Source organism: Salmo trutta, chromosome 8 (genome assembly GCF_901001165.1).
Source record: "Salmo trutta chromosome 8, fSalTru1.1, whole genome shotgun sequence".
In the NCBI taxonomy this organism is placed as follows: domain Eukaryota; kingdom Metazoa; phylum Chordata; class Actinopteri; order Salmoniformes; family Salmonidae; genus Salmo; species Salmo trutta.
The window spans coordinates 8,722,442-8,736,144 of NC_042964.1; the positions used below are offsets into that span (position 1 = coordinate 8,722,442).

At 41.7% G+C, this 13,703-nt stretch overlaps 1 protein-coding gene across 1 annotated transcript in view; it reads right to left on the reverse strand.

Moving 5' to 3' along the window:
• The window catches only part of LOC115199220 (ankyrin-2-like), a 96,951-nt gene that overhangs the window by 6,854 nt on the left and 76,394 nt on the right, over positions 1–13,703 (reverse strand). Inside the window, exons 18-19 of the mRNA XM_029761845.1 lie at positions 12,914–13,012; positions 12,321–12,518 (exon numbers count right to left, since the gene is read on the reverse strand). Of these exons, the coding sequence (XP_029617705.1) occupies positions 12,321–12,518; positions 12,914–13,012 (297 nt within the window). The remainder of the gene's footprint in view (positions 1–12,320; positions 12,519–12,913; positions 13,013–13,703) is intronic.

The window sequence follows — 13,703 nt, forward strand, 5'->3', positions numbered from 1 at the left end:
AATAACCCTGGTAAATAAAACACTGGTAAATGTAATAACACTGGTAAATGTTATAACACTGGTAAATGTAATAACCCTGGTAAATGTAATAACACTGGTAAATGTTATAACACTGTTAAATGTAATAACCCTGGTAAATGTTATAACACTGGTAAATGTAATAACACTGGTAAATGTTATAACACTGGTAAATGTAATAACACTGGTAAATGTTATAACACTGGTAAATGTAATAACACTGGTAAATGTTATAACACTGGTAAATGTTATAACACTGGTAAATGTAATAATCTTTTCTATTTGTAATAACTTTCAGATTTTTGTATGTACAGCGGCAAGAAAAGGTATGGGAACCCTTTGGAATTACCTGGATATCTGCATAAAGTTTTATCTGATCTTCATCTTAGTCACAACAATAGACAAACAGTGTGCTTAAATTAATAACACACAAATTATTGTATCTTTCTTGACTATATTGAATACATCATTTAAAAATTCACACTGTAGGTTGGAAAAAGTATGTGAACACCTAGGCTAATAACTTTCCCAAAAGCTAATTGGAGTCACAAGTCAGCTAACCTGTCCAATCAATGAGACGAGATTGGAGATGTTGGTTAGAGCTGCCCTGCCCTATAAAAAATACTCACAAAATTTGAGTTTGCTATTCACAAGAAGCATTGCCTGATGTGAACCATGCCTTGAACAAAAGAGATCTCAGAAGACCTAAGATTAAGAATTGTTGACTTGCATAAAGCTGGAAAGGGTTACAAAAGTATCTCTAAAAGCCTTAATGTTCATCAATCCACAGTAAGACAAATTGTCTAAAAATGGAGAAAGTTCAGCACTGTTGCTACTCTCCCTAGGAGTGGCCGTCCTGCAAAGATGACTGCCAGAGCACAGCGCAGAATGCTCAATGAGGTTAAGAAGAATCCTAGAGTGTCAGCTAAAGACTTACAGAAATCTCTGGAACATGCTAACATCTCTGTTGATGAGTCTATGATATGTAAAACACTAAACAAGAATGGTGTTCATGGGAGGACACCACGGAAGAAGCCACTGCTGTCCAAAAAAACCATTGCTGCACATCTGAAGTTTGCAAAAGAGCACCTGGATGTTTCAGAGCACTACCAGCAAAATATTCTGTGGACAGATTAAACTAAAGTTGAGTTGTTTGGAAGGAAACCACAAGACCATGTGTGGAGAAAAAAAGGCACAGCACACCAACATCAAAACCTCATCCCAACTGTAAAGTATGGTGGAGGGAGCATCATAGTTTAGGGCTGCTTTGCTGCCTCAGGACCTGGACAACTTGCTATCATCGACGGAAAAATGAATTCCCAAGTTTTTCAAGACATTTTGCAGAAGAATGCGACAACGACCCAAAACACAGAGGTAAATCAACAACAGAATGGCTTCAACAGAAGAAAATACGCCTTCTGGAGTGGCCCAGTCAGAGTCCTGACCTCAACCCGATTTAAAATCCTGTGGCATGACCTCGAGAGCGGTTCACACCAGACATCCTAAGAATATTGCTGAACTGAAACAGTTTTGTAAAGATGAATGGTCCAAAATTCCTCCTGACCGTTGTGCAGGTCTGATCTGCAACTACAGAAAACGTTTTGGTTGAGTTTATTGCTGTTTATTGCAGACTGTGTTTGTCTAATTGGTGTGACTTAGATGAAGGTCAAATTTTATGACCAATTTATGCAGAAATCCAGGTAATTCCAAAGGGTTCTCATACTTTGTCTTGCCACTGTAATAACTTGCCTGTAAACGTAATAAAACGTTGAACAGTAAACGGAATAACTTTTTCCGGTAAATGTAACACACACACATTCGGTCTTCAACGAGGTCCGGAGGGCCACACAGATTTTGTTTTACATTCACATAAAATGTGCCTCTATCCATCGTTTTATCCATTGTTTTTGGAATATCCAATGCTCCCTGAATGTCTAGCTTTGATTTCAGTGATTATTAGCAAGCTGGACACAGTCAAGAAACTGTATGAATGTAGGTCCTTTATCATTTCTCCGGTGGCATGCATTAAAACGCGTATCTTTGTTGTGGTTTTCTTTTGCAAAATAACTATGCATTAACTGACTTATTTTTGAATAATTTTCAACATACTGTATAACATCACATTAAGGTTTTGGACGTTCACTCTATTACAAGGAACAATTGCAGGTCTATTTTTCTCCAGAGAAGTAGCTTATATTGTTGGCGCATACGCTAGTCTATCTTTTTTGTTGTTGTATTTTTTGTATTTTACCCCCTTTTTCTCCCCAATTTCGATCTGGTCTCATCGCTGCAACTTCCCAACGGGGTCAGGAGGCGAAAGTCGAGTCATGACCCCCCTATCCGCGCTTCTTAACACCCGCCCACTTTACCCGGAAGCCAGCCGCACCAATGTGTCAGAGGAAACACCTTTCACCTGACAACCGATGTCAGCCTGCAGGCGCCTGGCCCACCACAAGGAGTCGCTAGAGTGTGATGAGCCAAAGCCCTTGCGGCTAGGACCACGGATTGTCTCGGGAGTGTGACTGTTTGAATCCCTGCTGTTTGTTGGTGTTTCCATCTGCCCTGTGACCTGCCCTGTCTGGAACTGTGAGGAGTAACAGTCTACATTCCTACCATGACAAAGACCAAAGCTGGTGGGAGTAGCATTGAGGATAGTGGTGTCTCTCTATCACAGGTGAAGGATCTTTTAAACAAACAAAAATAGTTTTATAAGCAGTTGTTACAAAACATGAAAATAGTGTTGTGTCCAAATATTGGTGGAGTAATAAAATAATGGGCAATCTGACCAGACAGGTCCAGGACCTGAAGAACAGTTTGCAGTTCACCCAGGGTCAGCTTGCTGGGTTTAAACAGGAGAACAGCAAGATGACAGCAATCTTTAAGTCATTGACAGAGGACATCAGTTCTGTATGTGACTAAATGATAACAATGACGGAGAAATCAGAACAACATTGTTGTGGACGGAATTGCAGAATCTCCACATGAGACTTGGATGGAGTCCGAGGACAAAGTGAGGGAAATGATCTCTGAGAAACTGAAGATGAACCACAGGAAGATTGAGGTGGAGCTCGCCCACAGGACTGGAAAACCCCCACCGGCACAGGTGACAGGCCCAGGCCAATAGTAGACAAGTTCCTGAGGTTATAGGACAAGGTAGCTGTTCTGGAAAGAGCTAAGAACTTGAGAGGAATGTACCGAAACCAGGACTATCCTGAAGCTGTGCACCAGAAGATGAAAGAGCTTATCACAGCCATGAAAGCTGCCAGAGCGCATGGGGACATGGTGCGTGGGGACATCTGTTATAACAGGCTCATTGTTCCCCTCCTGGTAGGGATGAGTGAGGGATGAGTGAGCCAAGCCTGTGGGTTCGTAGCTTCAACCCCACAGCACACACACACTTACACACACCAACTGATTGCTGAATGTTTTATTTTCTCTTGTTTTCCATATTATGTCTATCTCTGATAAGCTATCAAGGAAAGGGCTACAAAAGCCCATATTAATATACCGTATGTAGCCTCAGAAATGAGGTTCATGAAATCAGTAACTTGCTGAGATCAGATAACTTCATATATTAGCCAATTCTGAGACTCACTTAGGTAATTCCTTTGATGACACAGTATTAGCAATATAAGGATATAACATACAGTTGAAGTCGGAAGTTTACATACACTTAGATTGGAGTCATTAAGTCGGTTAGGACATCTACTTTATGCATGACACAAGTAATTTTTCCAACAATTGTTTACAGACAGATTATTTAACTAATAATTCACTGTAAGCACCAGCTGTCAGAGCAGTTCACAGATTTTCACCTGTACATAGCCCATCTGTAAATAGCCCATCCAACTACCTCATCCCCATACTGTATTTATTTATTTATTTTTCTCCTTTGCACCCCAGTATCTCTACTTGCACATTCATCTTCTGCACATCTATCAATCCAGTATTTAATTGCTACAAGTTACCTCTGTTAACTTACCTCATTTACACACACTGTGTATGTACTATTTTTCTACTTTATTATTGACTGTAAGTTTGTTTATTCCATGTGTAACTCTATGTTGTTGTATGTGTCGAACTGCTTTGCTTTATCTTGGCCAGGTCGCAGTTGTAAATGAGAACTTGTTCTCAACTGGCCTACCTGGTTTAAATAAAGGTGAAGTAAATTTTTTTTTTTAAACTTATCACAATTCCAGTGGGTCAGAAGTTTACATACACTAAGTTGACTGTGCCTTTAAACAGCTTGGAAAATTCAAAAACATTATGTCATGGCTTTAGAAGCTTCTAAATTGGAGGAGTACCTGTGGATGTATTTCAAGGCTTACCTTCAAACTCAGTGCCTCTTTGATTGACATCAAATCAAAAGAAATCAGCCAAGACCTCAGAAAAATTTTTGTAGACCTCCTCCACAAGTCTGGTTCATCCTTGGGAGCAATTTTCAAATGCCTGAAGGTACCACGTTCATCTGTACAAACAATAGTATGCAAGTATAAACACCATGGGACCACGCAGCCGTCATACCGCTCAGGAAGGAGACGCGTTCTGTCTCCTAGAGATGAATGTACTTTGGTGCGAACAGAGCAAATCAATCCCTGAACAACAGCAAAGGACCGTGTGAAGGTGCTGGCAGAAACAGGTAAAAAGGATCTATATCCAAAGTAAAACGAGTCCTAAGTTGACAAACCTGAAAGGCCGCTCAGCAAGGATGAAGCCACTGCTCCAAAACCGCCATTAAAAAGCCAGACTACGGTTTGCAACTGCACATGGGGACAATAATCATACTTTTTGGAGAAATGTCCTCTGGTCTAATAAAACAAAAATTGAACTGTTTGGTTATAATGACCATCGTTATGTTTGGAGGAAAAAGGGGGAGGTTTGCAAGCTGAAGAACACCATCCCAACCATGAAGCACGGGGGTGGCAGCATCATGTTGCTTTGCTGCAGGAGGGACTGGTGCACTTCAGAAAATAGATGGCATCATGATGTTGAAAAATTATGTGGATATATTGAAGCAACATCTCAAGACATCAGTCAGAAAGTTAAAGCTTTGGTCGCAAATGGGTCTTCCAAATCAAATCATCAAATGAAATCAAATGTATTTATAAAGCCCTTCTTACATCAGCTGATATCTCAAAGTGCTGTACAAAAATGGACAATGACCCCAAGCATACTTCCAAAGTTGTGGCAAAATGGCTTAAGGACCACAAAGTCAAGGTATTGGAGTGGCCATCACAAAGCCTTGACCTCAATCCCATAGAGAATTTGTGGGCAGAACTGAAAAAGCGTGTGCGACCAGCTCTGTCAGTAGGAATGGGCCAAAATTCACCCAACTTATTGTGGGAAGCTTGTGGAAGCCTACCCGAAATGTTTGACCAAATACTAATTGAGTGTATGTAAACTTCTGACCAACTGGGAATGTGATGAAAGAAATAAAAGCTGAAATAAATCATTATCTCTACTATTATTCTGACATTTCACATTCTTAAAATAAAGTGGTGATCCTAACTGACCTAAAACATGGTATTGTTACTAGGATTAAATGTCAGGAATTGTGAAAAACTGAGTTTAAATGTATTTGGCTAAGGTGTATGTAAACTTCCGACTTCAACTGTGTATAGAAGAGGCAAGAATGCACATGGGGGAGGTGTTGCTGTATATATTCAGAGCCATATCCCTGTAATGCTTAGAGAAGATCTCATGTCAAGTGTTATTGAAGTGTTGTGGTTGCAGGTTCACCTGCCTCATCTAAAGACTAATCTTTTAGAGTGTTGCTATAGGCCACCAAGTGCTAACAGTCAGTATCTAGATAACGTGTGTGAAATGCTTGATAGTGTATGTGATGTAAACAGAGAGGGCTATTTTTTGGGGACCTGAATATTGACTGGTTTTTATCAAGCTATCCGCTCAAGAGGAAGCTTCTCACTGTAACCAGTGCCTGTAATCTGGTCCAGGTTATTAATCAACCTACCAGGGTGTTTACAAAGAATACAGGAACTATTTCATCCACATGTATTAATCATATTTTTACTAATACTATAGAACTTTGTCCTAAAGATGTATCGATACACCTTGGATGCAGGAAAGCCAAGGTTCCAAAAGCTGGTGGATAAGATATCATGCAGACGATTTTGCTGTGACTCTTATGTGGATGATGTAAAAAATATTTGTTGGTCTGATGTGATTAATAAGGAGCACCCTGCCTCTTTAAAAAATATGTTTTAAATTGAACCTTTATTTAACTAGGCAAGTCAGTTAAGAACAAATTCTTATTTACAATGACGGCCTACCAGGGCCAAACCCGGACAACGCTGGGCATATTGTGCACCGCCCTATGGGACTCCCAATCACGGCCGGATGTGATGCAGCGTGGATTCAAACCAGGGTACTGCAGAGACACCTCTTGCACTGAGATGCATGTCATGACCTCTGCGCCACTCGGGAGAGACTCTGCACTTGATGAATTTATGAAATTGTTTCTTCCAAGTATTAATAAACATGCACCTGTAAAGAAACTGATAGAACTGTTAAGGCGCCATGGATTGATGAGGAATTGAAAGATTTTGTTTGACCAAATATATATGCTATTCTCTGTGAAGAAATTAACAACAGACTTTCAGCATGTGATAGAGAAGGGCACTCAACATGTACTGCACTGGCACAAATGACTGATGGCTGGTTGAAAGAACTTAATAAGAAGATTTGTACTGTTAGATTTCAGTGTTAGCCTTTGATATTATTGATGATAACTGTTGTTGAAAAAACTTATGTGATATGGCTTTTCAAACCTCTGCCATATCATGGATTGCAGAGCTATCTATCTAATATAAAACAGAGGGTTTTCATTAATGGAACCTTCTCTACTGTTAAACATGTAAAGTGTGGTGTACATCAGGGCAGCTCTATTGGCCCTCTACTCTTTTCTATTATTACCAATGACCTGCCACTGGCATTAAACAAAGCCTGAGGTCACGTATGCTGATGATTCAACCCCTATATGCCATCAGCAACCAAAGCTAGTAAAATCACTGCAACCCTAACCAAGAGTTGCAGTCAGTTTATGAATACCGTGGCCAGTTAATCAAACTGGTCCTAAACATTTCTAAAACTAAAAGCATTGTATTTGTACAAATCATTCCCTAAGTTCTAAACCTCAGCTGAATTGGTAATGAATATAGCGGCTGTTGAACAAGTGGAGGAGATTTAATGACTTGGTGTTACCTTAGATTGTAAACTGTCATGGTCAAAAACATATTGATTCAATGGTTTGTAAAGATGGAGAGGGGACTGTCTGTGATAAAGAGATGCTCTGCTTTTTTGACACCACACTCCACAAAGCAAGTCCTGCAGGCTCTACTTTATCTTACCTTGATTATTGTCCAGTCATATGGTCAAGGTGCTACAAAGAAGGACCTAGTTAAGCTGCAGCTGGCCCAGAACAGAGTGGCACATTTTGTTCTTCATTGTAATCAGAGGGCTAATATCAATACTATGCATGCCAGTCTCTCTTGGCTAAGTAGAGGAAAGAACTGACTGCATCGCTTCTTGTTTTTATAAGAAACAATGTGTTGGAATTTCCAAATTGTTTGCATAGTCAACTTCTGTACAGCACTGACACAGACACTTACCCCACCAGACATGCCACTAGGGGTCTTTTTCACAGTCCCCAGGTCCAGAACAAATTCAAGGAAACGTACAGTATTACACAGAGCCATGACTGCATAGAATTCCCTTTCATCTCATATACAGCAAGTGAACAACAAACCTGGTTTCAAAAAACAAATAAAGCAACACATCAAGGCTCAATGCCGTGACCTACTTTTTGTGTGTATGTACTGACATGTATGTGTCACTGATAGATGCGCGCGCACACACACACACAACATGTAAATATTGTTAATGTGTGTAAATTGTAGTCTTTTGTCTGTAATGTCTTTTTCGTTAAATGTCGGACCCCAGGTGACCATGGCACAACGTCCCAAGAACGTCATAAAAACGTCCTCGGGGACGTCCCCAGGACAAACTGGGAACTAGACAATACCTTCAGGGGACCATGACGCAACGTCCCAAGAACGTCCTAAAACATCTTCGGGGACGCCCCTGGGACAAACTGGGAACTACAAAAAGGTCCCCCAGAGAACATTCCCTTGGGACCATCATGCAACATCATAAGGACTAGTAAAATGACTATTTCATCTCAATGAATACATGTACTCTGTTTTCTGCTGTTTATAATGTATGGATTCCTAAATTATTTGTTGATATACAGTACCACTAAAAAGTTTGGACACACCTACTCATTCCTGGGGTTTTCTTTATTTTTTACTATTTTCTACATTGTAGAATAATAGTGAAGATATCAAAACTATGAAATAACAAATATGAAATCATGTAGTAACCAAAAAAGTGTTAAAACAAATGAAGATATATTTTATATTGGTTTTACCTTGGTCATAGCCTGGTCTTACCTTGGTCACAGCTTGGTCTTATGTTGGTCACAGCTTGGTCTTACCTTGGTCACAGCATGGTCATACCTTGGTCTTAGCTTGGTCATAGCTTGCTCTTACCCTATCATAATATAATATTGTTTTACTCCATACTCCAAACAATGTTTAGCCTCAAATATAGCTTCAAGCATGGTTTACAGAACTACTTTCGTTACACTCCACCACCCATTTCACCTCCTCACAGACACCTATCCCAGGTCACGGCACCAATTGGACAGACTGGTTCTAACCTAGGTCTCCGCTAAGATTAAACGTAGGCATAAGCGCAGGGAGCTTACACACACTTTTAGATCTGAGACAAGTATAATTACACCTACATCACTTTCAGGTGCTATGCCCTACTGCCTTTCAGGTGCTATCCCCTACTGGCTTTCAGGTGCTATCCCTTAATGCCTTTCAGGTGCTATCAACTACTGCCTTTCAGGTGCTATCAACTACTGCCTTTCAGGTGCTATCAACTACTGCCTTTCAGGTGCTATCCCCTACTGCCTTCAGGTGCGATCACCTACTCTGCCTTTCAGGTGCTATCAACTACTGCCTTTCAGGTGCTATCAACTACAGCCTTTCAGGTGCTATCAACTACTGCCCTTCAGGTGCTATCAACTACTTGCCTTTCAGGTGCTACCCTTACTGCCTTTCAGGTGCTACCCCTACTGCCTTTCAGGTGCTATGCCCTACTGCCTTTCAGGTGCTTATCACCTACTGCCTTTCAGGTGCTATCACTACTGCCTTTCAGGTGGCTACCCCCTACTGCCTTTCAGGTGCTACCCCCTACTGCCTTTCAGGTGCTATCAACTACTGCCTTTCAGGTGCGATCACCTAATGCCTTTCAGGTGCGATCACCTAATGCCTTTCAGGTGCTATCACTACCTGCCTTTCAGGTGCTATACCCTACTGCCTTTCAGTGGCTATCACCTACTGCCTTTCAGGTGCTATCAACTACTGCCTTTCAGGTGCTATCCCCTACTGCCTTTCAGGTGCTACCCCCCTACTGCCTTTCAGGTGCGATTCAACTACTGCCTATTCAGGTGCTATCCCCCTACTGCCTTTCAGGTGCTTACCCCCTACTACTGCCTTTCAGTGCTATCCCCCCTACTGCCTTTCAGTGCGATCACCTACTGCCTTTCAGGTGCTACCCCGACTGCCTTTCAGGTGCTATCAACTACTAGCCTTTCAAGCGCTATCAACTACTTGCCTTTCAGGTGCTATCCCCTACTGCCTTTCAGGTGCTATCCCCTACTGCCTTCCAGTGCTATCAACTACTGCCCTTTCAGGGTGCTATCAACTACTGCCTTTCAAGCGCTATCATCACTACTGCCTTTCAGGTGCTATCAACTACTGCTGCCTTTCAGGTGCTATCAACTATCTGCCTTTCAGGTGCTATCACCTAATGCCTTTCAGGTGCGATCACCTAATGCCTTTCAGGTGCTATCAACTACTGCCTTCAGGTGCTATCCCCTACTGCCTTTCAGGTGCTATCACCTACTGCCTTTCAGGTGCTATCACTACTACTGCCTTTCAGGTGCTATCCCTACTGCCTTTCAGGTGCTACCCCCACTACTGCCTTTCAGGTGCTATCAACTACTTGCCTTTCAGGTGCTATCCCCTACTGCCTTTCAGGTGCTATCCCCTACTGCCTTTCAGGTGCTATCAACTACTGCCTTTCAGGTGCTATCAACTACTGCCTTTCAGGTGCTACCCCCTACTGCCTTTCAGGTGCTACCCCCTACTGCCTTTCAGGTGCTATCAACTACTGCCTTTCAGTGCTACCCCTACTTGCCTTTCAGGTGCGATCACCTACTGCCTTTCAGGTGCTACCCCCCTACTGCCTTTCAGGTGCTATCAACTACTGCCTTTCAAGCGCTATCAACTACTGCCTTTCAGGTGCTATCAACTACTGCCTTTCAGGTGCTATCCCCTACTGCCTTTCAGGTGCTATCAACTACTGCCTTTCAGGTGCTATCAACTACTGCCTTTCAAGTGCTATCAACTACTGCCTTTCAGGTGCTACCCCCTACTGCCTTTCAGGTGCTACCCCCTACTGCCTTTCAGGTGCTATCCCCTACTTCCTTGGTGGCTATGAGTAAGGCACTTTGCCCCTTAACTGCCACAAGGGAAAGGCTAACACTATTCTGCTCCAAGCATGTTCTGTGTTTTGTGTGTCATAGGTTTGGGTAAGATGACAACAAAAATACATGTTTCCATTGTACAATATACTTTTATTTTGAAATAAAAATGTTGCCTGAAGATGTGTGTGTGTTATTTGTCACCTGCCTATGTGTTCCTGTGTGTGTGCATGTGTGTGTTTGTAATACAGGTTGAGTCTGTATTTGTGGGTATATACCAGTATGTGTCTTTTTGCAACAACAAAGGTAATATTCATATGCATTGATAACACCCCTTATGAAATAATTCATAACCCCTTCATGAATTTTCCATTATCGTTCATCATAACCTTCATACCACATTAAACATCAATCATATGTAATCTTCAAAACAAAAGAGTATTATAAGTTATTTTATAATCAAACTATCTGGTTGGATTGAGCTGGAGGGTAGTTAGTGACTGCGTTAGTTCTGTGCAGCACAACACTTTGATAGCCTCTGCTGAGCTGAAGCCAAGGTGTCAGCTTGTGGAGCTAATGCCAGTCTTCAGGTTTCAGGCAAGGTTACTCAACATATTCATTTAACTCCAATCGCCCTGGTGCCATCCAGACCTACCATCCAGATATGAAATCGTACAAACTACTTTAAGCGTTTGGCTTGAGCCTGCCTGGAGTGCCAGGCAGATGGGTTTTGCACTTTTGGGACTATTCCATGTTCATCAAAAAGAAGGAAATAACAAAAGAATACATTGATTTTGGCTATTACACGAACGGTTGAAGCTATTATGTTATTCATCAAAATGTAATAATAACCTTGATTAATAATAATCAAGTAGTGTGTGTGTGTGTGTGTGTGTGTGTGTGTGTGTGTGTGTGTGTGTGTGTGTGTGTGTGTGTGTGTGTGTGTGTACACAACTGTGCATGTGTGTACATTTCAATGTGTGCTTGTGAGTGTGTCTATTTATGAGTATTCCTGGATGATGTGCATCAGTTTGTTTGTGTTGTAACTGGCTGTGGGTGCTGGTATGTGCATCCAATTAGCACATAATAACATTGATTTTGTTATGTTATAACATGATTGGTTGAAGTTACTACATTATTCATAAAAAAAAGTTGTTATTCACTAGTTAATGAAATAACTTATTACATTTAGCGGAAAAAGCTATTATGTTTACCTTAAAAATATTTATACATTTACCAGCAAGTTATTACATTTACATTATTACAAATACAAAAGTTATTACAAATACAAAAGTTATTACATTTACTGGTGTTATTACATTTACCGTTGTTACAGGGCTGGATACTAACTTGACATATGTGTGTGTAACTCGCATTTTCGGAGAAAATATCACAACGATATGGACAAGTCTTTTAGAGTGAAAGCTAACCCCACCTGTTAGGATTCGCCCTTACTGCCAGCGTTACTATAGAGCCTAAAAAGGGAGATCTGAAAGGAGAGAGCATGGGTGGAAAGACAGACTGAACCCCTCAGAAGCAGTGAGACGTCACGTCTCAGAGAAAAGGGTCAGTCAGTATCTGTGATCAGAGTACGAAGGCCTATGTACAATTTGAACTTTTCAGTTTGGTTTTAATGTGTGAGTCGTTGAGGAGTGTGTTCAAATCCCGACCCACGGCCGCGTTACATAAGCAGTTTAAAACCAAGAGGGATGGGAAGATGTAGCCCTACCTTGGTGGGGACGTTGACTTGAGTCCCCTTCTCGATGAGCAGGGTGGCCATGTCAGCGTGCCCCTCCTGTGAGGCCAGGTGTAGAGGGGTGACCCCCTGCTTGGTAAGGATGTTGGTGTCTGCCCCGTACTGCAGCAGTACCACTGCTATGTCCATCTGGTTCTTCTTCGCCGCAATGTGGAGTGGGGTGTAGCCGTTCTGGAGGGAGGGAGAGAGAGTGTGTGAGAGAGAAAGCAAAATTCAGCCATACAGATACCTTTAGAGATGTACTCACTCACTCACTCACTCACTCACTCACTCACTCACTCACTCACTCACTCACTCACTCACAGAAACGCACACACCACATACTCACGCACACAAACGCATACACACCACATACACAAATGTACACACACACACACACACACACACACACACACACACACACACACACACACACACACACACACACACACACACACACACACACACACACACACACACACACACACACACACAGCTTCAATACCACATTGACTGTCCACCCTGACCGACGTCTCTCCTCCCACCTGTTTGGGGAGAGTGCCAGAGTGGCCTCATGGAGGTCTCACCTTGGCCGTGGTGTGGGGGGAGGCCCCTTTGTCCAAAAGCAGGAGCGCCACCTTCTGGTTATCATAATGTGCTGCGACATGGAGAGGTGTGAGGCCATTCTGCAAGGATGACGAGGTGAGTGCAGATTGGATTAAACCAGGCTGGTTAGCGGAGCAAGCAGCCATTAAGAACACTGGTCAACATACACAGCACATGATAAATAAGCTGAGTTATAGGGGCACTATTACAGCTTGTTACGGAAAATGAGGCTTATATTAAAGAGCAAGCAGCAGGAGGATCGCTGGGCGGGTCCTTATTCAAAAAGAATAAGAAGAAAAAAATGATATCTGTTATCTGTCTTTCCTAAAAGTAGAGGAATAAACAGCAGTTAATCAAACTAAAAGTTGATTTAATCAAACTATGCTTACCGGTAGTCTCGCTGACAACATAGCCTCAACCAGAAATAACAACAGACTTTTAAAATATCTAGCCAGATAATTTCTCATCAGATAATTCCTTATCAGACTATTCCTCATCAGACTATTCCTCATCAGTCTATTCCTCATCAGTCTATTCCTCATCAGACTATTCCTCATCAGACTATTCCTCATCAGTCTATTCCTCATCAGACTATTCCTCATCAGTCTCTTCCTCATCAGACTATTCCTCATCAGACCATTCCTCCTCATTTAAAATAGGTCAGAGCATTGTCTGATATTGTGAAAATATAACACACCTTGTGAGAAATAGACTTTTCTACTGTGTAGTTATTTCTCCCTCTAACACAAAACTATACAATGATTAAGAGTT